At 54.9% G+C, this 27,505-nt stretch overlaps 1 protein-coding gene across 5 annotated transcripts in view; it reads right to left on the reverse strand.

Annotated features, from left to right (window-relative positions):
- LOC119974221 (rho GTPase-activating protein 32-like) overlaps positions 1-27,505 on the reverse strand; it is a 223,389-nt gene that overhangs the window by 153,096 nt on the left and 42,788 nt on the right. For 3 of the 5 annotated variants that reach the window (XM_038812981.1, XM_038812977.1, XM_038812982.1), the window contains exon 2: positions 243-338. In XM_038812981.1, coding sequence (XP_038668909.1) covers positions 243-317 — 75 coding nt within the window. In that variant the 5' untranslated portion in view covers positions 318-338. Of the gene's footprint in view, positions 1-242; positions 339-3,828; positions 3,919-4,459; positions 4,469-27,505 lie in introns of those variants that run through there. The other 2 variants (XM_038812979.1, XM_038812978.1) reach the window with 2 other exon arrangements.

Below are 27,505 nucleotides of genomic sequence, written 5' to 3' on the forward strand. Positions count from 1 at the left end.
CACTGTCCCCATCAAACACTCCCAGGACAGGTATAGCACGGGGTTAGATACAGAGTAAAGCTCCCTCTATGCTGTCCCCATCAAACACTCCCAGGACAGGTACAGCACGGGGTTAGATACAGAGTAAAGCTCCCTCTACACTGTCCCCATCAAACACTCCCAGGACAGGTATAGCACGGGGTTAGATACAGAGTAAAGCTCCCTCTATGCTGTCCCCATTTAACACTCCCAAAGGAACTTACCACAGTCACCGCACCCTCATCCTTGGTGAAGATGTCCATGAGAGATCGTCTCCACAGGGACGTTTTGTCCATCATTATCTGTCGTTCTGGCAGCAACTGGAAGAGAGGGAAAACTGTGATGTGGAGAGGACTGAACGGCCCCCACTCCCCATCCTCGCCGATTCCTCCCCACCCTGTGACCCTCCAGCCCACCCGACACCCTCCAACTGAGGCCCCGTCTTTCAGGTGAGACATTAAACCAAGGCCCCTGTCTGCCCTTTTGGGTAGGTGCAAAAGATCTAAGGGCCACTGTTCTGAAGAAGAGCAGGCGGGGGGGGGGGGGGGGGGGGGGGTTCTCCCTGACGTCCCACGGTCCATATTTATCCGGCAACCAAACTCAGTCACAAACCTGATGATCTGGGTCATTATCACGTTGCTGTCTGTGGGATCTTGCTGGGAGCAGGATTGACTGTTGCGTTTCCCACACGACAACAGTGATCTCACTTCTTATAAGGTACTTTATTGGTTGCCAGAGGCTTTGAGACGTGTGGAAGGGTGTGGTGGCTGGGGGGAGGGGAGGGAGGTGATGGGTCCCTCCTGGGGACGAGGAAGCTCATGATTGTTAACATGAAAATCGGAAGGTGCTGGAAATGCTCAGCGGATCTGACGGTGTCCATGGAGAGAGACACAGAGATAATGTTTCAGACACGTGCCTGCGATTTTCCAGCACTTTCTGTTTTTAACTAGATATTTCCTGAACATTTGCAACTATTTTAAGATATTGCTTGAGACCACTCTCCCTTGTTCCTCTTTATCAGCAGGTCTCAGCTTCCCCGTTCAACTCGAAATTATCAGCGAAAAACAACACGCTTTGCGCTAAACAGGACTGACCCTCTGACAGTGCAGTGCTCGCTCAGTATCGACCCTCTGACAGTGCAGAATTCCCTCAGTACTGACACTCTGGCAGTGCAGCGCTCCCTCAACACTGACCCTCTCACAGTGCAGCACTCCCTCAGTGTTGACCCTCTGACAGTGCAGCATTCTCTCAGTTCTGGCCCTCTGACAGTGCAGCACTCCCTCAGTACTGACCCTCTGACTGTGCAGTGCTCCCTCAGTACTGACCCTCTAACAATGCAGCACTCCCACAGTACTGACCCTCCGACAGTGCGGCACTCCCTCAGTACTGACCCTCCGACTGTGCAGTGCTCCCTCAGTACTGACCCTCTGACAGTGCAGCACTCCCTCAGTACTGACCCACTGACAGAGCAGCACTGCCTCAGTACTGATCCTCTGACAGTGCAGCACTCCCTCAGTACTGACCCTCTGACAGTTGTAGCCACCGAAGTTGGCCATTCCCTCAATACAGAATGGAGGAACGCAAAGCTTGCAGGTTAAAATGGGCAATGTTTGCAGCACAAGCTGCACCAAGCCAATGTGTATTCTGTCTGCTAAGAGAGCAGACAGCACCGAAACAAACATTCCGCATACTAATGAGGCAATCTCCGGGATAGTTAACATAGTAATGGAACGATCACAGGGACAATGGACACAAATAGGGAAGTGATTGCAACAGTGTATGGGAAACCAGACACCCCGGCACCAACGGGGTTCGAAGACAAAGCACCTGAAGGTCCGCCCAGTAACCGAGGGACAGCCTCAGTATTGTGGGGATTCAAACAAATCGATTGGGAAGAGACCCAATCGATTCCCAGCAGGTAAAGGGTCCGCCCAAAAGGGCACGAAGCCCTAGTACCTATAAAAGACAGGTCCCACACTTAGTTCGTTCTTCTTGACCAGCCCTCCTCTCTGGACCAGCCCCTCGACCAGCTTTTACCAAAGAAGACCTTGACCGAGAGAGAGGAGAGGTTTGGGACAGCAGCCGCCAGCAAGTAAGTGTCTCACAACGATCGCTACCAGAGATAGACATTCCTGACCCCTTTTTAACCCGTACCAACCTGAAGTCTGCGGACCAGTGCAGAGCAAGAGGCCATGTCCCCTGATCCGGCAGTTCCCTTTAAGATAAGTATTGGTTTATTTAGTGGTAGGAATAGTTTAATCATCTTAGCGTGTGCAAGGGTAGTATTATAATTGTATTATAATAAACTCAGTTGTTTGAACTTACTAATTGGTGTATGGTTTATTGCTTTGAACTTGACCTTGAAACTTGTGGCGGTATCTTAACGATACCTGGCTACTCCAGAGTTAAGTAACGAAACAGAGCCAAATCGAGTGTTAAGCACACTCACCCAGAACGAGCAACACAGTGCAGCACTGCCTCACTACTGACCTTCTGACAGTGCAGCACTCCCTCAGTACTGACCCTCTGACAGTGCAGCACTCCATCAGTACTGACCATCTGACAGTGCAGCACTCCCTCAGTACTGACCCTCTGACAGTACAGCACTCCCTCAGTACTGACCCTCTGACAGTGCAGCACTGCCTCAGTACTGAACATCTGACAGTGCAGCACTCCATCAGTACTGACCCTCTGACAGTGCAGCACTCCCTCAGTACTGACCCTCTGACAGTGCAGCACTCCCTCAGTACTGACCCTCTGACAGTGCAGCACTCCCTCAGTACTGACCCTCTGACAGTGCAGCCCTCCCTCAGTACTGACCCTCCGACAGTGCAGTGCTCCCTCAGTACTGACCCTCTGACAGTGCAGCACTCCCTCAGTACTGACCCTCTGACAATGCAGCACTGCCTCAGTACTGACCCTCTGACAGTGCAGCACTCCTTCAGTACTGACCCTCCGAATGTGCAGTGCTCCCTCTGTAATGACCTTCCGACAGTGCAGAATTCCCCCACTACTGATCCTCTGACAGTGCAGCACTCCCTCAGTACTGGCCCTCTGACAGTGCGGCACTCCCTCAAGACAGACCCGCTGACAGTGCAGCACTCCCTCAGTACTGACCCTCCGACAGTGCAGTGCTCCCTCAGTACTGACCCTCTGACAATGCAGCACTCCCTCAGTACTGACCCTCTGACAGTGCAGCACTCCCTCAGTACTAACCCTCTGACAGTGCAGCACTCCCTCAGTACTGAACCTCTGACACTGCAGCACTCCCTCTGTACTGACCCTCTGACAGTGCAGCACTCCCTCAGTACTGACCCTCTGACAGTGCAGCACTCCCTCAGTACTGACCCTCCGATTGTGCAGTGCTCCCTCTGTAGTGACCCTCCGACAGTGCAGAATTCCCTCACTACTGACCCTCTGACAGTGCAGCATACCCTCAGTACTGACCCTCTGACAGTGCAGCATTCCCTCAGTACTGACCCTCTGACAGTGCAGAATCCCCTCAGTACTGACCCTCTGACAGTGCAGCACTGCCTCAGTACTGACCCTCTGACAGTGCAGCACTCCCTCAGTACTGACCCTCTGACAGTGCAGCACTGCCTCAGTACTGACCCTCTGACAGTGAAGCACTCACCCTGTACTGACCCTCTGACAGTGCAGCACTCACTCAGTACTGACCCTCTGACAGTGCAGCACTCCCTCAATACTGACCCTCTGACAGTGCAGCACTCCCTCAGTACTGACTCTCTGACAGTGCAGCACTCCCTCAGTACTGACCCTATGACAGTGCAGCACTCCGACAGTACTGACCCTCTGACAGTGCAGCACTCCATCAGTGTTGACCCTCTGCCTCAGCCAGGATTGGTGCGGAGGTGGAGATTGATATTTCCGGATTTGTAGTCTGTGTCGTGAGACAGCTTTTGGACAGGGATTGCACTGTGGAAATCCCTGGGGACCAATCGCGATGAGACTAACATGTTGCTAAAACCCCAATATGCAAATCAGATAACTTCCATAATTGATGGCCCCAAACCTTAATGAAACCGAACACAAATCACCACATCCTCTATCCCGCTGTATTCTGCTTTGCAGTTTGTCAGACATGTTGTTCCTAGCTGCAAAAACACATAAGAATCGGACCCATCAGCTGCACAATAAATCAATATACAATCACAATTGGCCCAAAACCCATCCCATTCACTCCCACTCTATACAATCCCAATGGACCCAAACCCCTTCCCGTTCACTCCCACTGTCCACAATCCCAATTGACCCAAACCCCTTCCCGTTCACTCCCATTGTTCACAATCCCAATGGCCCCAAATCCCTTCCTGTTAATTCCCACTGTACCAATCCCAATCGACCAAGTATTGACCCTCTGACAGTGCAGCACTTCCATAGTACTGACCCTCTGACAGTGCAGCACTTCCTCAGTACTGACCCTCTGACAGTGCAGTGCTCCCTCAGTACTGATCCTCTGACAGTGCAGAATTCCCTCAGTACTGACCCTTTGACAGTGCAGAATTCCCTCAGTACTGATCCTCTGACAGTGCAGAATTCCCTCAGTACTGACACTTTTTTAATAAACAATTTTATTGAGGTAGTTTTTGGCTTTATAAACAGTTACAGACATCATCAGAAAGAAAGCAAAAAAGGCAAAAATGTGCAAACATCCACGTACTTTCAATACTTCCACCGTAACATATTGCACAAGCCCGCTCCTCTCCCATCGGTACTACCCGCCATATTTTCCCTCCTACTCTACTCTACCGCCCCCCCTCCACTCCCCCCAACCCCCTGCTGACGCTCACTCTCCCGCAAAGAAGTCAATAAATGGTTGCCACCTCCGGGTGAACCCCTGCACAGATCCTCTCAAGGCGAACCTAATTTTTTCCATCCCCAGGAAACTCGACATGTCCGCAAGCCACCACTCAGTCTTCGGGGGCTTTGAGTCCCTCCATGCCAATAATATTCGTCGCCGGGCTATCAGAGAAGCAAAGGCCAAAACATCGGCCTCTTTCTCCCCCTGGACGCCCGGGTCTTCCGAAACCCCAAAAATTGCCACCCCTGGACTCATCACCACCCTTGTTTTTAGCACCTGGGACATGACCCCCGCAAATCCCTCCCAGTACCCCCTCAACTCAGGGCATGCCCAAAACATGTGAACATGGTTCGCTGGTCCTCCCGCGCACCTAGCGCATTTGTCCTCTATCCCGAAAAATTTGCTCATCCGAGCCACCGTCATATGGGCCCGGTGAACAACCTTAAATTGGATCAGCCCGAGCCTAGCACATGTCGCGGTCGAGTTTACCCTACTCAGGGCCTCTGCCCACAGCCCATCCTCCATTTCCCCGCCTATCTCCTCCTCCCATTTAAGTTTCAGTTCCTCTGTCTGGGACCCTTCCTCCCTCATGAGCACCTTATAAATACCCGAGACTCTACCCTCCCCTTTGTCCCTCCCAGAGACTATTCTGTCTAGGATCCCCATTGGCGGGAGGCGCGGGAAAGATGGGACCTGTCTACGAACAAAGTCCCGCAACTGTAAGTATCTAAAATCATTTCCCCTTACCAGCCCAAATTTCTCCTCCAAGCTCCTCAAACTCGCGAAGCTCCCTTCCAGGAACATATCACCCACCCTTCCCGCCCCTGCTCGCCGCCATACTCGGAACCCCCCATCCATTCTGCCGGGGGCAAACCAATGGTTGTCGCAGATTGGCGCCCAGACAGACGCCCCCATCTCCCCCACATGCCTCCTCCACTGGCCCCATATCCGCAGGGTCGCCACCACTACCGGGCTGGTGGTGTACTTGGCCGGCAGCAGCGGTAGAGGAGCCGTGACCAGGGCTTCCAAACTGGAGCCCCTGCACGAAGCCACCTCCACCCGCTCCCAAATAGACCCCGTACCCACCATCCACTTCCTTATCATAGCGATGTTTGCCGCCCAGTAATAATTGACCAGACTCGGCAAAGCCAGCCCTCCCTCGCTGCGGTTCCTCTCCAACATCGCCTTCTTCACCCGCGGAGACTTTCCCGCCCAGACAAAGCTCATGATCAGCCCGTTAACTCTTTTGAAGAAGGACTGTGGGATAAAGATCGGGAGGCACTGAAAAATAAACAAAAATCGAGGGAGGATTGTCATCTTTACAGTCTGCACCCTCCCTGCCAGCGACAGCGGGAGTGCATCCCATCTCCGAATCTCTCCCTTCATTTGCTCCACCACCCTGGCCAAATTTAACTTATGCAGCCTGCCCCAGTCTCGTGCCACCTGGATTCCCAAATACCGGAAATTTTCCTCAACTAGCCTAAACGGTAGCCCTCTCAATCTGTTCTCCTGGCCCCTTACCTGGACCACAAACATTTCACTCTTGACCGTATTTAATTTGTATCCTGAGAACTGGCCGAACTCCCTCAGCATTCCCAGTATAGTTCCCATCCCGGCCACTGGGTCCGACACGTACAGGAGCAGGTCGTCTGCATAAAGAGAAACCCTGTGTTCAACCCCGCCCCTCACCATCCCCTTCCAACCCTCTGCGGCTCTCAGCGCAATCGCCAGCGGATCTATGGCCAGCGCAAACAGCAGCGGGGAGAGCGGGCAGCCCTGCCTGGTCCCTCGGTACAACCTAAAATACTCCGACATTTCTCTGTTGGTCCTGACGCTGGCCCTCGGGGCCTGATATAATAATTTGATCCAATCCACCAATCCCTCCCCGAACCCAAACCGTCCGAGCACCTCCAATAGATAGTCCCACTCCACCCGGTCAAAGGCCTTCTCGGCGTCCATTGCCACCACTACCTCCACCTCTCTACCCGCCGGGGGCATCATTATCACATTGAGCAATCTCCTCAGATTGGCCGCCAGCTGCCTACCTTTCACGAACCCCGTTTGATCCTCCCCAATCACCTCCGGTACACAGTCCTCCATTCTACCCGCCAGTACCTTTGCCAGGAGCTTGGCGTCTACATTAATCAGGGAGATTGGCCTGTAGGACCCGCACACCTCCGGGTCTTTACCCCGCTTCAATATTAGTGATACGGTGGCTTGTGACATTGTCGGCGGCAGGGTCCCTCTGTCCCTTGTCTCATTGAAAACCCTCGCCAAGACCGGGCTCACCAGCTCAGAGAACTTCCTATAAAACTCTACTGGGTATCCATCCGGCCCCGGGGACTTCCCCGACTGCATGGCCTTAAGGCCCCCCAATACCTCCTGTACTCTAATCGGGGCCCCCAGCTCTTCCACTCGCCCCCCCCCCCCCCCCCAACCGTCCAGAAACATTTTCATCCCCTCCGGTTCTTCCGGCGGCTCCGAAGTATACAGCTTACGATAGAAGTCCCGGAATACCCTATTCAATTCTGCTGGATCCTCCACTTTGCGCCCCCCCTCGTCCCTCACTCTACCTATTTCCCTGGCCGCCTCCCTCCTCCTGAGTTTCTGCGCTAACAGTCTGCTAGCCTTTTCCCCATACTCATACACCACTCCCCTCGCCTTCCTAAGCTGTTCCACGGCGCTGCTCGTGGATAGTGCCCCCAGTTCCGCCTGTAGCCTCTGCCTCTCCCTGAGTAAAACCTCCCCCGGGGACTCCGCGTGCTCTTCATCTATCCGACCCATTTCCCTGACCAATCTATCCATCTCTGCCCGGTCTGCCTTGGCTCTGTGGGCCCCAATTGAAAACAGCTCCCCCCCGCACTACTGCCTTTAGCGCCTCCCACACGGTCGCCGCTGAGACCTCCCCAGTGTCATTCACCTGCAGGTAATTTTTTATACATTTCCGAAGCCTCTCGCAGATCCCCTCTTCCAACAGCAGTCCCACATCTAGCCTCCATTGCGGGCGTTGATAACTCGCTCCCCCGAACTGCAGGTCCACCCAATGCGGGGCATGGTCTGAAATGGTAATTGCTGAGTATTCCGTGTTCTTTACCTCCCCCATAGAGTCCCTGCTTAGTACAAAGAAATCTATCCTGGAATATACTTTATGGACGTGCGAGTAAAACGAGTAGCCCCTTCCTGTTGGCTATCTATCTCTCCAGGGGTCCACTGCCCCCATTTGCTCCATAAACCCTTTCAGCTCCCTTGCCATTGCTGAGAGTCTACCCGTTCTGGGACACGACCGATACAAAGTCGGGTCAAGGACCATGTTAAAGTCCCCTCCCATTATTAGCCTGCGAGAATCCAAGTCCGGGATCTTCCCCAGCACTCTTTTAATGAAGTCCACGTCATCCCAGTTCGGGGCATATATATTCACCAGCACCACTCTTCTCCCCTCCAGTCTGCCCCGTACCATCAGGTACCTGCCCCCCCTGTCTGCGGATATGCCCTCTGCCTCAAATTGCACGCGCTTGTTGATCATGATTGCCACCCCTCTGGACTTCGAGTCCAAGTCCGAGTGGAAGACCTGGCTAATCCAGCCCTTCCTTAGCCTGGTCTGGTCTGACACTTTCAGATGTGTCTCCTGCAACATAATTACGTCCGCCCTCAGGGCCCGCAAGTGCGCGAACACCCGCGCCCTCTTAACCGGCCCATTCAGTCTCTTGACGTTCCAGGTGATCAGCCTGGTCGGGGGGCACATCCCACCCCCCCCACCCCGCCGGTCAGCCATAGCCTTTCTCGGGCCGGCCCCTGACCCGTGCGTCGCGCCATTCCTGGCCCGCCCTTTGGCTGCCTCCACCCTCGGCCTCCTTTCCAGTGCCTATTTCAAGTCCCTCTCCCGTCAGCAGAACAACCCCCCCCTCCCCTAACCCCATCCCCCGATACCCCCACCCCTGCCATCTACTGGCTGTAACTTCCCCCCCATCTGACTTCCTTGACTAGCCAATCTGCTAGCCCGGTGACTCAACACTCCGGCGCCTTCCTGTCCCATTCCCCTTGTTTCCCCGTCCTCCTCCCCACCCACTGGGGCAAGCCGGCTCCAGTGTCTTCCGCGAGCTGCACAAAAAGCCCAAACTAGAAAAAAAAAGAAAAAACCACATAAAAAAGAGAAAAAGCACATAAATGTCCATGAACAAAGGAAAGAGTCTCAAATGTTCCGTTTGGCCCCATTGGCCCAGCAACCCGTTGAGCAGCAGTCCAGGCACATTCGGCGTTCCTTCCCACAAAAATCCTCGGGCCCTAACTCGCGTCCTTGGGGCCTCCTTTCGGGACCTGCCCCAGGTCCCTCACAAAATCCATCGCTTCTTCGGGCTCGGAGAAGTAGTGGTGTTGACCCTGGTGCGTGACCCATAGCCGAGCTGGGAACAGCAGACCAAACTTCACGTGCTTCTTGAACAGCACCTCCTTGACATTCTTAAAGGCTGCTCGCCGCCGAGCCACCTCCTGGCTTAGGTCCTGATAAATGCGGAGAACATTGTTGTTCCACTTGCTGCTCCTGGCGCTCTTTGCCCACCGCAGCACCCGCTCCTTGTCCACGAACCTGTGGAACCTAATCACTATCGGGCGGGGGGGTCCGCCCGGCCTGCACTCTGTGTGCCCCCTCCAGCTCCAGGGGTCGCGGAAAGGCTTCGGCCCCCATCAGCTGCTTCAGCAGGTCTGCTACAAACGCTGCAGCATCAGCTCCCTCAGCCCCCTCCGGGAGGCCGACCATCCTCAGATTGTTCCTGCGGACTCTATTCTCCAGCTCCTCCACTCTGTCCAGCAGTCTTCTCTGCCGCTCTTTCAGGCCGTCCACTTCTAGCGCTGCAACCGTCTGCGCATCCGCCTGCTCCTCCACCGCCTCTCCCAGCTCCTTAACTTTAACATCCTGGGCGTCCAGCCTCTGGTTCAGCTGATCCACCGCTTTCTGGATTGGGTCCAAGCTGTCCCGCTTCAGCGCTTCAAAACTGGACTTCATTACCTGGAGCATGTTATCCAGCGCCTGCTGGATTGCTGAGTCTGGGGTCCGTGTGTCCGCCATCTTAGGTCCCAGGTAATTTTCTTCAGGTCCTTGTCTCTGTCCCTTTTTCTCCTTCTTCTTCTGCCTTCTGGAATCCCGCTGTTCCATGTGCTGCAGCCCGCTACTCAGCGCCTTCGCTGCCGCTTTCCTTCGCCCAGCTCCTTCAATTTTACCTCCTGGGCATCTTAAGTGGGTCCAAGCTGTCCCGCTTCAGCGACTCCAAACTTTTTTTTCCCTTTGTCCTGGAGGAAGGAAGGTCCGTGGGTCCGCCATCTTACCCTTCAGGTCAGCTACCTCCTTGCCTCCGTCTCTCTCTCTTTCTTCCTCACCTGCTGGCCTCCCACACTTACATCTGCTGCAGCCCACTCTCCTCTTCTTTCACGGCAGCCTTTCTGCCGCCCCCGTGGTCCCGCTATCGCGGGGAATCAGCTGTTCAGCCCCGCCGGAGTGAGAACCCGCCGAACGTGCGGTTCACTCGGACATCGCCGCCACCGGAAGTCCAGTACTGACATTCTGACAGTGCAGCACTCCCACAGTACCTTATCCTCCAACAGTGCAGCTCTCCCTCAGTACTGACCCTCTGACAGTGCAGCATACCCTCAGTACTGACCCTCTGACAGTGCAGCACTCCCTCAGTACTAACCCTCTCACAGTGCAGCACTCCCTCGGTACTAACCCTCTGACAGTGCAGCACTCCCTCAGTACTAACCCTCTGACAGTGCAGCACTCCCTCAGTACTAACCCTCTGACAGTGCAGAATTCCCTCAGTACTGACCGTCTGAAAGTGCAGAATTCCCTCAGTACTGACCCTCTGACAGTGCAGCGCTCTCTCAGTACAGACCCGCTGACAGTGCAGTGCTCCCTCAGTACTGACCCTCTGACAGTGCAGCACTCCCTCAGTACTGAACCTCTGACAATGCAGCACTCCCTCAGTACTGACCCTCTGACAGTGCAGCACTCCCTCAGTACAGACCCGCTGACAGTGCAGTGCTCCCTCAGTACTGACCCTCTGACAGTGCAGCACTCCCTCAGTAATGACCCTCTGACAGTGCAGCACTCCCTCAGTACTGACCCTCTGACCGTGCAGCACTGCCTCAGTACTGACCCTCTGACAGTGCAGCACTCCCTCAGTACTGACCCTCTGACAGTGCAGCACTCCCTCAGTACTGACCCTCTGACAGTGCGGCACTCCCTCAGTACTGACCCTCTGACAGAGCGGCACTCCCACACTACTGACCCTCTGACAGTGCAGCATTCTCTCAGTACTGACCCTCTGACAGTACAGCACTCCCTCAGTACTGACCCTACGACTGTGCAGTGCTCCCTCAGTCCTGACCCTCTGACAATGCAGCACTCCCACAGTACTGACCCTCCGACAGTGCAGCACTCCCTCAGTACTGACCCTCTGACAGTGCAGCACTCCCTCAGTACTGACCCTCTGACAGTGCAGCACTCCCTCAGTACTGACCCTCTGACAGTGCAGCACTCCCTCAGTCCTGACCTTCTGACAATGCAGCACTCCCACAGTACTGACCCTCTGACAGTGCAGCACTTCCTCAGTACGGGTCTCTGACAGTGCAGCACTCCCTCAGTACTGACCCTCTGACAGTGCGGCACTCCCTCAGTACTGACCCTCTGACAGAGCGGCACTCCCACAGTACTGACCCTCTGACAGTGCAGCATTCTCTCAGTACTGACCCTCTGACAGTGCGGCACTCCCTCAGTACTGACCCTCCGACTGTGCAGTGCTCCCTCAGTCCTGACCCTCTGACAATGCAGCACTCCCACAGTACTGACCCTCCGACAGTGCAGCACTCCCTCAGTACAGACCCGCTGACAGTGCAGTGCTCCCTCAGTACTGACCCTCTGACAGTGCAGCGCTCCCTCAGTACTGACCCTCTGACAGTGTAGCACTCCCTCAGTACTGACCCTCTGACAGTGCAGCGCTCCCTGTGTAGTGACCCTCCGACAGTGCAGAATTCCCTCACTACTGACCCTCTGACAGTGCAGCACTCCCTCAGTACTGGCCCTCCAACTGTGCAGTGCTCCCTCAGTTCTGACCCTCTGACAGTGCAGCATACCCTCAGTACTGACCCTCTGACAGTGCAGCATTCCCTCAGTACTGACACTGTGACAGTGCAGCACTCCCTCAGTTCTGACCCTCTGACAGTGCAGCACTCCCTCAGTACTGACCCTCCGACTGTGGAGTGCTCCCTCAGTACTGACCCTCTGACAGTGCAGAAGTCCCTCAGTACTGACCCTCTGACAGTGCAGAATTCACTCAGTACTGACCCTCTGACAGTGCAGTACTGACCTTCTGACAGTGCAGCACTCCCTCACTACTGACCCTCCGACAGTGCAGCGCTACATCATTACTGACCTTCTAACGGTGCAGCAAACCCTCAGTACTGACCCTCCGACAGTGCTGCACTCCCTCAGTACTGACCCTCCAACAGCGCAGCACTCCCTAAGTACTGACCCTCTGACAGTGCAGCACTCCCTCAGTACTGACCCTCTGACAGTGCAGCACTCCCTCAGTACTGACCCTCTGACCGTGCAGCACTGCCTCAGTACTGACCCTCTGACAGTGCAGCACTCCCTCTGTACTGACCCTCTGACAGTGCAGCACTCCCTCAGTACTGACCCTCTGACAGTGCGGCACTCCCTCAGTGCTGACCCTCTGACAGAGCGGCACTCCCACAGTACTGACCCTCTGACAGTGCAGCATTCTCTCAGTACTGACCCTCTGACAGTGCGGCACTCCCTCAGTACTGACCCTCCGACTGTGCAGTGCTCCCTCAGTCCTGACCCTCTGACAATGCAGCACTCCCACAGTACTGACCCTCCGACAGTGCAGCACTCCCTCAGTACTGACCCTCTGACAGTGCAGCACTCCCTCAGTACTGACCCTCTGACAGTGCAGCACTCCCTCAGTCCTGACCCTCTGACAGTGCAGCACTCCCTCAGTACTGACCGTCTGAAAGTGCAGAATTCCCTCAGTACTGATACTCTGACAGTGCAGCGCTCCCTCGTACTGACCCTCCGACAGTGCAGCTCTCCCTCAGTACTGACGCTCTGACAGTGCAGCACTCCCTCAGTACTGACCCTCTGACAGTGCAGCACTCCCTCAGTACAGACCCGCTGACAGTGCAGTGCTCCCTCAGTACTGACCCTCTGACAGTGCAGCACTCCCTCAGTACTGACCCTCTGACAGTGCAGCACTCCCTCAGTACTGACCCTCTGACCGTGCAGCACTGCCTCAGTACTGACCCTCTGACAGTGCAGCACTCCCTCAGTACTGACCCTCTGACAGTGCAGCACTCCCTCAGTACTGACCCTCTGACAGTGCGGCACTCCCTCAGTACTGATCCTCTGACAGAGCGGCACTCCCACAGTACTGACCCTCTGACAGTGCAGCATTCTCTCAGTACTGACCCTCTGACAGTACAGCACTCCCTCAGTACTGACCCTCTGACAGTGCAGCACTCCCTCAGTCCTGACCCTCTGACAATGCAGCACTCCCTCAGTACTGACCCTCCGACTGTGCAGTGCTCCCTCAGTACTGACCCTCTGACAGTGCAGCAATCTCTCAGTACTGACCCTCTGACAGTGCAGCACTCCCTCAGTACTGACCCTCCGACAGTGCAGCACTCCCTCAGTACTGGCCCGCTGACAGTGCAGCATACCCTCAATACTGACCCACTGACAGTGCAGCACTCCCTCAGTACTGACCTTCTGACAGTTGTAGCCACCGAATTTGGCCATTCCCTCAATACAGAATGGAGGAACGCAAAGCTTGCAGGTTAAAATGGGCAATGTTTGCAGCACAAGCTGCACCAAGCCAATGTGTATTCTGTCTGCTAAGAGAGCAGACAGCACCGAAACAAACATTCCGCATACTAATGAGGCAATCTCCGGGATAGTTAACATAGTAATGGAACGATCCCAGGGACAATGGACACAAATAGAGTAGTGATTGCAACAGTGTATGGGAAACCAGACACCCCGGCACCTGCAGGGTTCGAAAACAAAGCACCTGAAGGTCCGCCCAGTAACCGAGGGACAGCCTCAGTATTGGGGGGATTCAAACAAATCGATTGGGAAGAGACCCAGTCGATTCCCAGCAGGTAAAGGGTCCGCCCAAAAGGGCGCAAAGCCCTAGGACCTATAAAAGACAGGTCCCACACTTAGTTCGTTCTTCTTGACCAGCCCTCCTCTCTGGACCAGCCCCTCGACCAGCTTTTACCAAAGAAGATCTTGACCGAGAGGATTGGTTTCGGACAGCAGCCGCCAGCAAGTAAGTGTCTCACAACGATCGCTACCAGAGATAGACACTCCTGACCCCTTTTTAGCCCGTACCAACCTGAAGTCTGCGGACCAGTGCAGAGCAAGAGGCCTTGTCCCCTGACCCGGCAGTCCCCTTTAAGATAAGTATTGGTTTATTTATTGGTAGGAATAGTTTAATCATCTTAGCGTGTGCAAGGGTAGTATTATAATTGTATTATAATAAACTCAGTTGTTTGAACTTACTAATTGGTGTATGGTTTATTGCTTTGAACTTGACCTTGAAACTTGTGGCGGTATCTTAACGATACCTGGCTACTCCAGAGTTAAGTAACGAAACAGAGCCAAATCGAGTGTTAAGCACACTCACCCAGAACGAGCAACACAGTGCAGCACTGCCTCACTACTGACCTTCTGACAGTGCAGCACTCCCTCAGTACTGACCCTCTGACAGAGCTGCACTCCTCAGTACTGACCCTCTGACGGGTGCAGCACTGCCTTAGTACTGACCCTCTGACAGTGCAGCACTCCCTCAGTACTGACCCTCTGACAGGGCAGCACTCCATCAGTACTGACCCTCTGACAGTGCAGCACTCCATCAGTACTGACCCTGACAGTGCAGCACTCCCTCAGTACTGACCCTCTGACAGTACAGCACTCCCTCAATACTTACACTCTGACAGTGCAGCACTCCCTCAGTACTGACCCTCTGACAGTGCAGCACTCCCTCAGTACTGACCCTATGACAGTGCAGCACTCCGACAGTACTGACCCTCTGACAGTGCAGCACTCCATCAGTGTTGACCCTCTGCCTCAGCCAGGATTGGTGCAGAGGTGGAGATTGATATTTCCGGATTTGTAGTCTGTGTCGTGAGACAGCTATTGGACAGGAATTGCACTGTGGAGATCCCTGGGGACCAATCGCGATGAGACTAACATGTTGCTAAAACCCCAATATGCAAATCAGATAACTTCCATAATTGATGGCCCCAAACCTTAATGAAACCGAACAAAAATCACCACATCCTCTATCCCGCTGTATTCTGCTTTGCAGTTTGTCAGATATGTTGTTCCTAGCTGCAAAAACACATAAAAATCGGACCCATCAGCTGCACAATAAATCAATATACAATCACAATTGGCCCAAAACCCATCCCGTTCACTCCCACTCTATACAATCCCAATGGACCCAAACCCGTTCCCGTTCACTCCCATTCCATACAATCCCAAAGACCTAAACCCCTTCCCATTCCCTCCCATTGTTCACAATCCTAATGGCTCCAAACACCTTCCCATTCACTCCCACTGCACACAATCCCAATGGACCCAAATCCCTTCCCGTTCACGCCCACGCTATACAATCCCAATGGACCCAAATCCCTTCCCGTTCACGCCCACGCTATACAATCCCAATGGACCCAAATCCCTTCCCGTTCACTCCCACTGTCCACAATCCCAATTGACCCAAACCCCTTCCCGTTCACTCCCATTGTTCACAATCGCAATGGCCCCAAATCCCTTCCTGTTAATTCCCACTGTACGCAATCCCAATCGACCAAGTACTGACCCTCTGACAGTGCAGCACTTCCATAGTACTGACCCTCTGACAGTGCAGCACTCCCTCAGTACTGACCCTCTGAAACTGCAGCACTTCCTCAGTACTGACCCTCTGACAGTGCAACACTCCCTCAGTACTGACCCTCAGAAAGTGCAGCACTCCCTCAGTACTGACCCTCTGACAGTGCAGCACTCCCTCAGTACTGACCCTCTGACAGTGCAGCACTTCCTCAGTACTGACCCTCTGACAGTGCAGCACTTCCTCAGTACTGACCCTTCGACTGTGCAGTGCTCCCTCAGTACTGACCCTTTGACAGTGCAGCACTCCCTCAGTACTGACCCTCTGAGAGTGCAGTACTCCCTCAGTACTGACCGTTTGACAGTGCAGAATTCCCTCAGTACTGACCCTCTGAGATGCAGCACTCTCTCAGTACTGACCCTTTGACAGTGCAGAATTCCCTCAGTACTGACCCTCTGACAGTGCAGCACTCGCTCAGAACTGACCCTCTGACAGTGTGGCACTCCCTCAGTACTGACCCTCCGACTGTGCAGTGCTCCCTCAGTACTGACCCTCTGACAGTGCAGAATTCCCTCAGTACTGACCCTCTGACAGTGCAGAATTCCCTCAGTACTGACACTCTGACAGTGCAGCGCTCCCTCAGTACTGACCATCCGACAGTGCAGCTCTCCCTCAGTACTGACCCTCTGACAGTGCAGCACTCCCTCAGTAGTGACCGTCTGACAGTGCAGCACTCCCACAGTCCTGACCCTCCGACAGTGTAGCACTCCCTCAGTTCTGACCCTCTGACAGTGCAGCATACCCTCAGTAGTGGCCCTCTGACAGTGCAGCAGTCCCTCAGTACTGACCCTCTGACACAGCAGCACTCTCTCAGTACTGACACTCTGAGAGTGCAGCACTCCCTCAGTACTGACACTGTGACAGTGCAGCACTCCCCCAGTACTGACCCTCTGACAGTGCAGCACATCCTCAGTACTGATCCTCTGACAGTTGAGCACTCCCTCAGTACTGACCCTCTGACAGTGCAGCACTGCCTCAGTACTGACCCTCTGACAGTGCAGCACTCCCTCAGTAATGACCATCTGACAGTGCAGCGCTCCCTCAGTACTGACCCTCTGACAGTGCAGCACTCCCTGAGTACTGACCCTCTGACAGTGCCGCACTGCCTCAGTACTGACCATCTGACAGTGCAGCACTCCCTCAGTACTGACCCTCTGACAGTGCAGCACTCCCTCAGTACTGGCCCTCTGTCAGTGCAGCACTGCCTCAGTACTGACCCTCTGACAGTGCAGCACTTCCTCTGTACTGACCCTCTGACAGTGCAGCACTCCCTCAGTACTGACCCTCTGAAACTGCAGCACTTCCTCAGTACTGACCCTCTGACAGTGCAGCACTCCCTCAGTACTGACCCTCAGACAGTGCAGCACTCCCTCAGTACTGACCCTCTGACAGTGCAGCACTCCCTCAGTACTGACCCTCTGACAGTGCAGCACTTCCTCAGTACTGACCCTCTGACAGTGCAGCACTTCCTCAGTACTGACCCTTCGACTGTGCAGTGCTCCCTCAGTACTGACCCTTTGACAGTGCAGCACTCCCTCAGTACTGACCCTCTGAGAGTGCAGTACTCCCTCAGTACTGACCCTCTGAGAGTGCAGTACTCCCTCAGTACTGACCCTTTGACAGTGCAGAATTCCCTCAGTACTGACCCTCTGAGATGCAGCACTCTCTCAGTACTGACCCTTTGACAGTGCAGAATTCCCTCAGTACTGACCCTCTGACAGTGCAGCACTCGCTCAGAACTGACCCTCTGACAGTGTGGCACTCCCTCAGTACTGACCCTCCGACTGTGCAGTGCTCCCTCAGTACTGACCCCTCTGACAGTGCAGAATTCCCTCAGTACTGACCCTCTGACAGTGCAGAATTCCCTCAGTACTGACACTCTGACAGTGCAGCGCTACCTCAGTACTGACCATCCGACAGTGCAGCTCTCCCTCAGTACTGACCCTCTGACAGTGCAGCACTCCCTCAGTACTAACCCTCTGACAGTGCAGCACTCCCTCAGTACTAACCCTCTGACAGTGCAGCGCTCCCTCACTACTGACCCTCTGACAGTGCAGCACTCCTACAGTACTGACCCTCTGACAGTGCAGCATACCCTCAGTAGTGACCGTCTGACAGTGCAGCACTCCCACAGTCCTGACCCTCCGACAGTGTAGCACTCCCTCAGTTCTGACCCTCTGACAGTGCAGCATACCCTCAGTAGTGGCCCTCTGACAGTGCAGCAGTCCCTCAGTACTGACCCTCTGACACAGCAGCACTCTCTCAGTACTGATCCTCTGACAGTTGAGCACTCCCTCAGTACTGACCCTCTGACAGTGCAGCACTGCCTCAGTACTGACCCTCTGACAGTGCAGCACTCCCTCAGTAATGACCATCTGACAGTGCAGCGCTCCCTCAGTACTGACCCTCTGACAGTGCAGCACTCCCTGAGTACTGACCCTCTGACAGTGCCGCACTGCCTCAGTACTGACCATCTGACAGTGCAGCACTCCCTCAGTACTGACCCTCTGACAGTGCAGCACTCCCTCAGTACTGGCCCTCTGTCAGTGCAGCACTGCCTCAGTACTGACCCTCTGACAGTGCAGCACTTCCTCTGTACTGACCCTCTGACAGTGCAGCACTCCCTCAGTACTGACCCTCTGAAACTGCAGCACTTCCTCAGTACTGACCCTCTGACAGTGCAGCACTCCCTCAGTACTGACCCTCAGACAGTGCAGCACTCCCTCAGTACTGACCCTCTGACAGTGCAGCACTCCCTCAGTACTGACCCTCTGACAGTGCAGCACTTCCTCAGTACTGACCCTCTGACAGTGCAGCACTTCCTCAGTACTGACCCTTCGACTGTGCAGTGCTCCCTCAGTACTGACCCTTTGACAGTGCAGCACTCCCTCAGTACTGACCCTCTGAGAGTGCAGTACTCCCGCAGTACTGACCCTCTGAGAGTGCAGTACTCCCTCAGTACTGACCCTTTGACAGTGCAGAATTCCCTCAGTACTGACCCTCTGAGATGCAGCAGTCTCTCAGTACTGACCCTTTGACAGTGCAGAATTCCCTCAGTACTGACCCTCTGACAGTGCAGCACTCGCTCAGAACTGACCCTCTGACAGTGTGGCACTCCCTCAGTACTGACCCTCTGACAGTGCAGCACTCCCTCAGTACTGACCCTCTGACAGTGCAGCACTTCCTCAGTACTGACCCTCTGACAGTGCAGCATTTCCTCAGTACTGACCCTTCGACTGTGCAGTGCTCCCTCAGTACTGACCCTTTGACAGTGCAGCACTCCCTCAGTACTGACCCTCTGAGAGTGCAGTACTCCCTCAGTACTGACCCTCTGAGAGTGCAGTACTCCCTCAGTACTGACCCTTTGACAGTGCAGAATTCCCTCAGTACTGACCCTCTGAGATGCAGCACTCTCTCAGTACTGACCCTTTGACAGTGCAGAATTCCCTCAGTACTGACCCTCTGACAGTGCAGCACTCGCTCAGAACTGACCCTCTGACAGTGTGGCACTCCCTCAGTACTGACCCTCCGACTGTGCAGTGCTCCCTCAGTACTGACTCTCTGACAGTGCAGAATTCCCTCAGTACTGACCCTCTGACAGTGCAGAATTCCCTCAGTACTGACACTCTGACAGTGCAGCGCTACCTCAGTACTGACCATCCGACAGTGCAGCTCTCCCTCAGTACTGACCCTCTGACAGTGCAGCACTCCCTCAGTACTAACCCTCTGACAGTGCAGCACTCCCTCAGTACTAACCCTCTGACAGTGCAGCGCTCCCTCACTACTGACCCTCTGACAGTGCAGCACTCCTACAGTACTGACCCTCTGACAGTGCAGCATACCCTCAGTAGTGACCGTCTGACAGTGCAGCACTCCCACAGTCCTGACCCTCCGACAGTGTAGCACTCCCTCAGTTCTGACCCTCTGACAGTGCAGCATACCCTCAGTAGTGGCCCTCTGACAGTGCAGCAGTCCCTCAGTACTGACCCTCTGACACAGCAGCACTCTCTCAGTACTGACACTCTGAGAGTGCAGCACTCCCTCAGTACTGACCCTCTGACAGTGCAGCACTCCCCCAGTACTGACCCTCTGACAGTGCAGCACTTCCTCAGTACTGACCCTCTGACAGTGCAGCACTCACTCAGTACTGATTCTCTGACAGTGCAGCACTGCCTCAGTACTGACCCTGACAGTGCAGCACTGCCTCAGTACTGACCCTCTGACAGTGCAGCACATCCTCAGTACTGATCCTCTGACAGTTGAGCACTCCCTCAGTACTGACCCTCTGACAGTGCAGCACTGCCTCAGTACTGACCCTCTGACAGTGCAGCACTCCCTCAGTAATGACCATCTGACAGGGCAGCGCTCCCTCAGTACTGACCCTCTGACAGTGCAGCACTCCCTCAGTACTGACCCTCTGACAGTGCAGCACTGCCTCAGTACTGACCATCTGACAGTGCAGCACTCCCTCAGTACTGACCCTCTGACAGTGCAGCACTCCCTCAGTACTGACCCTCTGTCAGTGCAGCACTGCCTCAGTACTGACCCTCTGACAGTGCAGCACTTCCTCAGTACTGACCCTCTGACAGTGCAGCACTCCCTCAGTACTGACCATCTGACAGTGCAGCACTCCCTCAGTACTGACCCTCTGAAACTGCAGCACTTCCATCGTACTGACCCTCTGACAGTGCAGCACTCCCTCAGTACTGACCCTCTGAAACTGCAGCACTTCCTCAGTACTGACCCTCTGACAGTGCAGCACTCCCTCAGTACTGACCCTCAGACAGTGCAGCACTCCCTCAGTACTGACCCTCTGACAGTGCAGCACTCCCTCAGTACTGACCCTCTGACAGTGCAGCACTTCCTCAGTACTGACCCTCTGACAGTGCAGCACTTCCTCAGTACTGACCCTTCGACTGTGCAGTGCTCCCTCAGTACTGACCCTTTGACAGTGCAGCACTCCCTCAGTACTGACCCTCTGAGAGTGCAGTACTCCCTCAGTACTGACCCTTTGACAGTGCAGAATTCCCTCAGTACTGACCCTCGGAGATGCAGCACTCTCTCAGTACTGACCCTTTGACAGTGCAGAATTCCCTCAGTATTGACCCTCTGACAGTGCAGAATTCCCTCAGTACTGACCCTCTGACAGTGCAGCACTCGCTCAGAACTGACCCTCTGACAGTGTGGCACTCCCTCAGTACTGACCCTCCGACTGTGCAGTGCTCCCTCAGTACTGACCCTCTGACAGTGCAGCACTCCTATAGTACTGACCCTCTGACAGTGCAGCATACCCTCAGCAGTGACCGTCTGACAGTGCAGCACTCCCACAGTCCTGACCCTCCGACAGTGTAGCACTCCCTCAGTTCTGACCCTCTGACAGTGCAGTATACCCTCAGTCGTGGCCCTCTGACAGTGCAGCAGTCCCTCAGTACTGACCCTCTGACACAGCAGCACTCTCTCAGTACTGACACTCTGAGAGTGCAGCACTCCCTCAGTACTGACACTGTGACAGTGCAGCACTCCCTCAGTACTGACCCTCTGACAGTGCAGCACTTCCTCAGTACTGACCCTCTGACAGTGCAGCACTCACTCAGTACTGACCCTCTGACAGTGCAGCACTGCCTCAGTACTGACCCTGACAGTGCAGCACTCCCTCAGTACTGACCCTCTGACAGTGCAGCACTGCCTCAGTACTGATCCTCTGACAGTTGAGCACTCCCTCAGTACTGACCCTCTGACAGTGCAGCACTGCCTCAGCACTGACCATCTGACAGTGCAGCACTCCCTCAGTACTGACCCTCTGACAGTGCAGCAGTCCCTCAGTACTGACTCTCTGTCAGTGCAGCACTGCCTCAGTACTGACCCTCTGACAGTGCAGCACTTCCTCTGTACTGACCCTCTGACAGTGCAGCGCTCCCTCAGTACTGACCCTCTGACAGTGCAGCACTCCCTGAGTACTGACCCTCTGACAGTGCCGCACTGCCTCAGTACTGACCATCTGACAGTGCAGCACTCCCTCAGTACTGACCCTCTGACAGTGCAGCACTCCCTCAGTACTGGCCCTCTGTCAGTGCAGCACTGCCTCAGTACTGACCCTCTGACAGTGCAGCACTTCCTCTGTATTGACCCTCTGACAGTGCAGCACTCCCTCAGTACTGACCCTCTGAAACTGCAGCACTTCCTCAGTACTGACCCTCTGACAGTGCAGCACTCCCTCAGTACTGACCCTCAGACAGTGCAGCACTCCCTCAGTCCTGACCCTCTGACAGTGCAGCACTCCCTCAGTACTGACCCTCTGACAGTGCAGCACTTCCTCAGTACTGACCCTTTGACAGTGCAGCACTTCCTCAGTACTGACCCTTCGACTGTGCAGTGCTCCCTCAGTACTGACCCTTTGACAGTGCAGCACTCCCTCAGTACTGACCCTCTGAGAGTGCAGTACTCCCTCAGTACTGACCCTCTGAGAGTGCAGTACTCCCTCAGTACTGACCCTTTGACAGTGCAGAATTCCCTCAGTACTGACCCTCTGAGATGCAGCACTCTCTCAGTACTGACCCTTTGACAGTGCAGAATTCCCTCAGTACTGACCCTCTGACAGTGCAGCACTCGCTCAGAACTGACCCTCTGACAGTGTGGCACTCCCTCAGTACTGACCCTCCGACTGTGCAGTGCTCCCTCAGTACTGGCCCTCTGACAGTGCAGAATTCCCTCAGTACTGACCCTCTGACAGTGCAGAATTCCCTCAGTACTGACACTCTGACAGTGCAGCGCTACCTCAGTACTGACCATCCGACAGTGCAGCTCTCCCTCAGTACTGACCCTCTGACAGTGCAGCACTCCCTCAGTACTAACCCTCTGACAGTGCAGCACTCCCTCAGTACTAACCCTCTGACAGTGCAGCGCTCCCTCACTACTGACCCTCTGACAGTGCAGCACTCCTACAGTACTGACCCTCTGACAGTGCAGCATACCCTCAGTAGTGACCGTCTGACAGTGCAGCACTCCCACAGTCCTGACCCTCCGACAGTGTAGCACTCCCTCAGTTCTGACCCTCTGACAGTGCAGCATACCCTCAGTAGTGGCCCTCTGACAGTGCAGCAGTCCCTCAGTACTGACCCTCTGACACAGCAGCACTCTCTCAGTACTGACACTCTGAGAGTGCAGCACTCCCTCAGTACTGACACTGTGACAGTGCAGCACTCCCCCAGTACTGACCCTCTGACAGTGCAGCACTTCCTCAGTACTGACCCTCTGACAGTGCAGCACTCACTCAGTACTGACCCTCTGACAGTGCAGCACTGCCTCAGTACTGACCCTGACAGTGCAGCACTGCCTCAGTACTGACCCTCTGACAGTGCAGCACATCCTCAGTACTGATCCTCTGACAGTTGAGCACTCCCTCAGTACTGACCCTCTGACAGTGCAGCACTGCCTCAGTACTGACCCTCTGACAGTGCAGCACTCCCTCAGTAATGACCATCTGACAGTGCAGCGCTCCCTCAGTACTGACCCTCTGAAACTGCAGCACTTCCTCAGTACTGACCCTCTGACAGTGCAGCACTCCCTCAGTACTGACCCTCAGACAGTGCAGCACTCCCTCAGTACTGACCCTCTGACGTGCAGCACTCCCTCAGTACTGACCCTCTGACAGTGCAGCACTTCCTCAGTACTGACCCTTTGACAGTGCAGCACTTCCTCAGTACTGACCCTTCGACTGTGCAGTGCTCCCTCAGTACTGACCCTTTGACAGTGCAGCACTCCCTCAGTACTGACTCCTCTGAGAGTGCAGTACTCCCTCAGTACTGACCCTCTGAGAGTGCAGTACTCCCTCAGTACTGACCCTTTGACAGTGCAGAATTCCCTCAGTACTGACCCTCTGAGATGCAGCACTCTCTCAGTACTGACCCTTTGACAGTGCAGAATTCCCTCAGTACTGACCCTCTGACAGTGCGCACTCGCTCAGAACTGACCCTCTGACAGTGTGGCACTCCCTCAGTACTGACCCCTCCGACTGTGCAGTGCTCCCTCAGTACTGGCCCTCTGACAGTGCAGAATTCCCTCAGTACTGACCCTCTGACAGTGCAGAATTCCCTCAGTACTGACACTCTGACAGTGCAGCGCTACCTCAGTACTGACCATCCGACAGTGCAGCTCTCCCTCAGTACTGACCCTCTGACAGTGCAGCACTCCCTCAGTACTAACCCTCTGACAGTGCAGCACTCCCTCAGTACTAACCCTCTGACAGTGCAGCGCTCCCTCACTACTGACCCTCTGACAGTGCAGCACTCCTACAGTACTGACCCTCTGACAGTGCAGCATACCCTCAGTAGTGACCGTCTGACAGTGCAGCACTCCCACAGTCCTGACCCTCCGACAGTGTAGCACTCCCTCAGTCTGACCCTCTGACAGTGCAGCATACCCTCAGTAGTGGCCCTCTGACAGTGCAGCAGTCCCTCAGTACTGACCCTCTGACACAGCAGCACTCTCTCAGTACTGACACTCTGAGAGTGCAGCACTCCCTCAGTACTGACACTGTGACAGTGCAGCACTCCCCCAGTACTGACCCTCTGACAGTGCAGCACTTCCCTCAGTACTGACCCTCTGACAGTGCAGCACTCACTCAGTACTGACCCTCTGACAGTGCAGCACTGCCTCAGTACTGACCCTGACAGTGCAGCACTGCCTCAGTACTGACCCTCTGACAGTGCAGCACATCCTCAGTACTGATCCTCTGACAGTTGAGCACTCCCTCAGTACTGACCCTCTGACAGTGCAGCACTGCCTCAGTACTGACCCTCTGACAGTGCAGCACTCCCTCAGTAATGACCATCTGACAGTGCAGCGCTCCCTCAGTACTGACCCTCTGACAGTGCAGCACTCCCTCAGTACTGACCCTCTGACAGTGCAGCACTGCCTCAGTACTGACCCTCTGACAGTGCAGCACTCCCTCAGTACTGACCCTCTGACAGTGCAGCACTCCCTCATTACTGACCCTCTGTCAGTGCAGCACTGCCTCAGTACTGACCCTCTGACAGTGCAGCACTTCCTCAGTACTGACCCTCTGACAGTGCAGCACTCCCTCAGTACTGACCATCTGACAGTGCAGCACTCCCTCAGTACTGACCCTCTGAAACTGCAGCACTTCCATCGTACTGACCCTCTGACAGTGCAGCACTCCCTCAGTACTGACCCTCTGAAACTGCAGCACTTCCTCAGTACTGACCCTCTGACAGTGCAGCACTCCCTCAGTACTGACCCTCAGACGGTGCAGCACTCCCTCAGTACTGACCCTCTGACAGTGCAGCACTCCCTCAGTACTGACCCTCTGACAGTGCAGCACTTCCTCAGTACTGACCCTCTGACAGTGCAGCACTTCCTCAGTACTGACCCTTCGACTGTGCAGTGCTCCCTCAGTACTGACCCTTTGACAGTGCAGCACTCCCTCAGTACTGACCCTCTGAGAGTGCAGTACTCCCTCAGTACTGACCCTTTGACAGTGCAGAATTCCCTCAGTACTGACCCTCGGAGATGCAGCACTCTCTCAGTACTGACCCTTTGACAGTGCAGAATTCCCTCAGTATTGACCCTCTGACAGTGCAGAATTCCCTCAGTACTGACCCTCTGACAGTGCAGCACTCGCTCAGAACTGACCCTCTGACAGTGTGGCACTCCCTCAGTACTGACCCTCCGACTGTGCAGTGCTCCCTCAGTACTGACCCTCTGACAGTGCAGCACTCCTATAGTACTGACCTCTGACAGTGCAGCATACCTCAGCAGTGACCGTCTGACAGTGCAGCACTCCCACAGTCCTGACCCTCCGACAGTGTAGCACTCCCTCAGTTCTGACCCCTGACAGTGCAGCATACCCTCAGTCGTGGCCCTCTGACAGTGCAGCAGTCCCTCAGTACTGACCCTCTGACACAGCAGCACTCTCTCAGTACTGACACTCTGAGAGTGCAGCACTCCCTCAGTACTGACACTGTGACAGTGCAGCACTCCCTCAGTACTGACCCTCTGACAGTGCAGCACTTCCTCAGTACTGACCCTCTGACAGTGCAGCACTCACTCAGTACTGACCCTCTGACAGTGCAGCACTCCCTCAGTACTGACCCTCAGACAGTGCAGCACTCCCTCAGTACTGACCCTCTGACAGTGCAGCACTCCCTCAGTACTGACCCTCTGACAGTGCAGCACTTCCTCAGTACTGACCCTTTGACAGTGCAGCACTTCCTCAGTACTGACCCTTCGACTGTGCAGTGCTCCCTCAGTACTGACCCTTTGACAGTGCAGCACTCCCTCAGTACTGACCCTCTGAGAGTGCAGTACTCCCTCAGTACTGACCCTCTGAGAGTGCAGTACTCCCTCAGTACTGACCCTTTGACAGTGCAGAATTCCCTCAGTACTGACCCTCTGACAGTGCAGCACTCGCTCAGAACTGACCCTCTGACAGTGTGGCACTCCCTCAGTACTGACCCTCCGACTGTGCAGTGCTCCCTCAGTACTGACCCTCTGACAGTGCAGAATTCCCTCAGTACTGACCCTCTGACAGTGCAGAATTCCCTCAGTACTGACACTCTGACAGTGCAGCGCTACCTCAGTACTGACCATCCGACAGTGCAGCTCTCCCTCAGTACTGACCCTCTGACAGTGCAGCACTCCCTCAGTACTAACCCTCTGACAGTGCAGCACTCCCTCAGTACTAACCCTCTGACAGTGCAGCGCTCCCTCACTACTGACCCTCTGACAGTGCAGCACTCCTACAGTACTGACCCTCTGACAGTGCAGCATACCCTCAGTAGTGACCGTCTGACAGTGCAGCACTCCCACAGTCCTGACCCTCCGACAGTGTAGCACTCCCTCAGTTCTGACCCTCTGACAGTGCAGCATACCCTCAGTAGTGGCCCTCTGACAGTGCAGCAGTCCCTCAGTACTGACCCTCTGACACAGCAGCACTCTCTCAGTACTGACACTCTGAGAGTGCAGCACTCCCTCAGTACTGACACTGTGACAGTGCAGCACTCCCCCAGTACTGACCCTCTGACAGTGCAGCACTTCCTCAGTACTGACCCTCTGACAGTGCAGCACTCACTCAGTACTGACCCTCTGACAGTGCAGCACTGCCTCAGTACTGACCCTGACAGTGCAGCACTGCCTCAGTACTGACCCTCTGACAGTGCAGCACATCCTCAGTACTGATCCTCTGACAGTTGAGCACTCCCTCAGTACTGACCCTCTGACAGTGCAGCACTGCCTCAGTACTGACCCTCTGACAGTGCAGCACTCCCTCAGTAATGACCATCTGACAGTGCAGCGCTCCCTCAGTACTGACCCTCTGACAGTGCAGCACTCCCTCAGTACTGACCCTCTGACAGTGCAGCACTGCCTCAGTACTGACCATCTGACAGTGCAGCACTCCCTCAGTACTGACCCTCTGACAGTGCAGCACTCCCTCATTACTGACCCTCTGTCAGTGCAGCACTGCCTCAGTACTGACCCTCTGACAGTGCAGCACTTCCTCAGTACTGACCCTCTGACAGTGCAGCACTCCCTCAGTACTGACCATCTGACAGTGCAGCACTCCCTCAGTACTGACCCTCTGAAACTGCAGCACTTCCATCGTACTGACCCTCTGACAGTGCAGCACTCCCTCAGTACTGACCCTCTGACAGTGCAGCACTCCCTCAGTACTGACCCTCTGACAGTG

The sequence above is a fragment of the Scyliorhinus canicula genome, chromosome 12, assembly GCF_902713615.1.
Source record: "Scyliorhinus canicula chromosome 12, sScyCan1.1, whole genome shotgun sequence".
NCBI classification, from domain to species: Eukaryota; Metazoa; Chordata; class Chondrichthyes; order Carcharhiniformes; family Scyliorhinidae; genus Scyliorhinus; species Scyliorhinus canicula.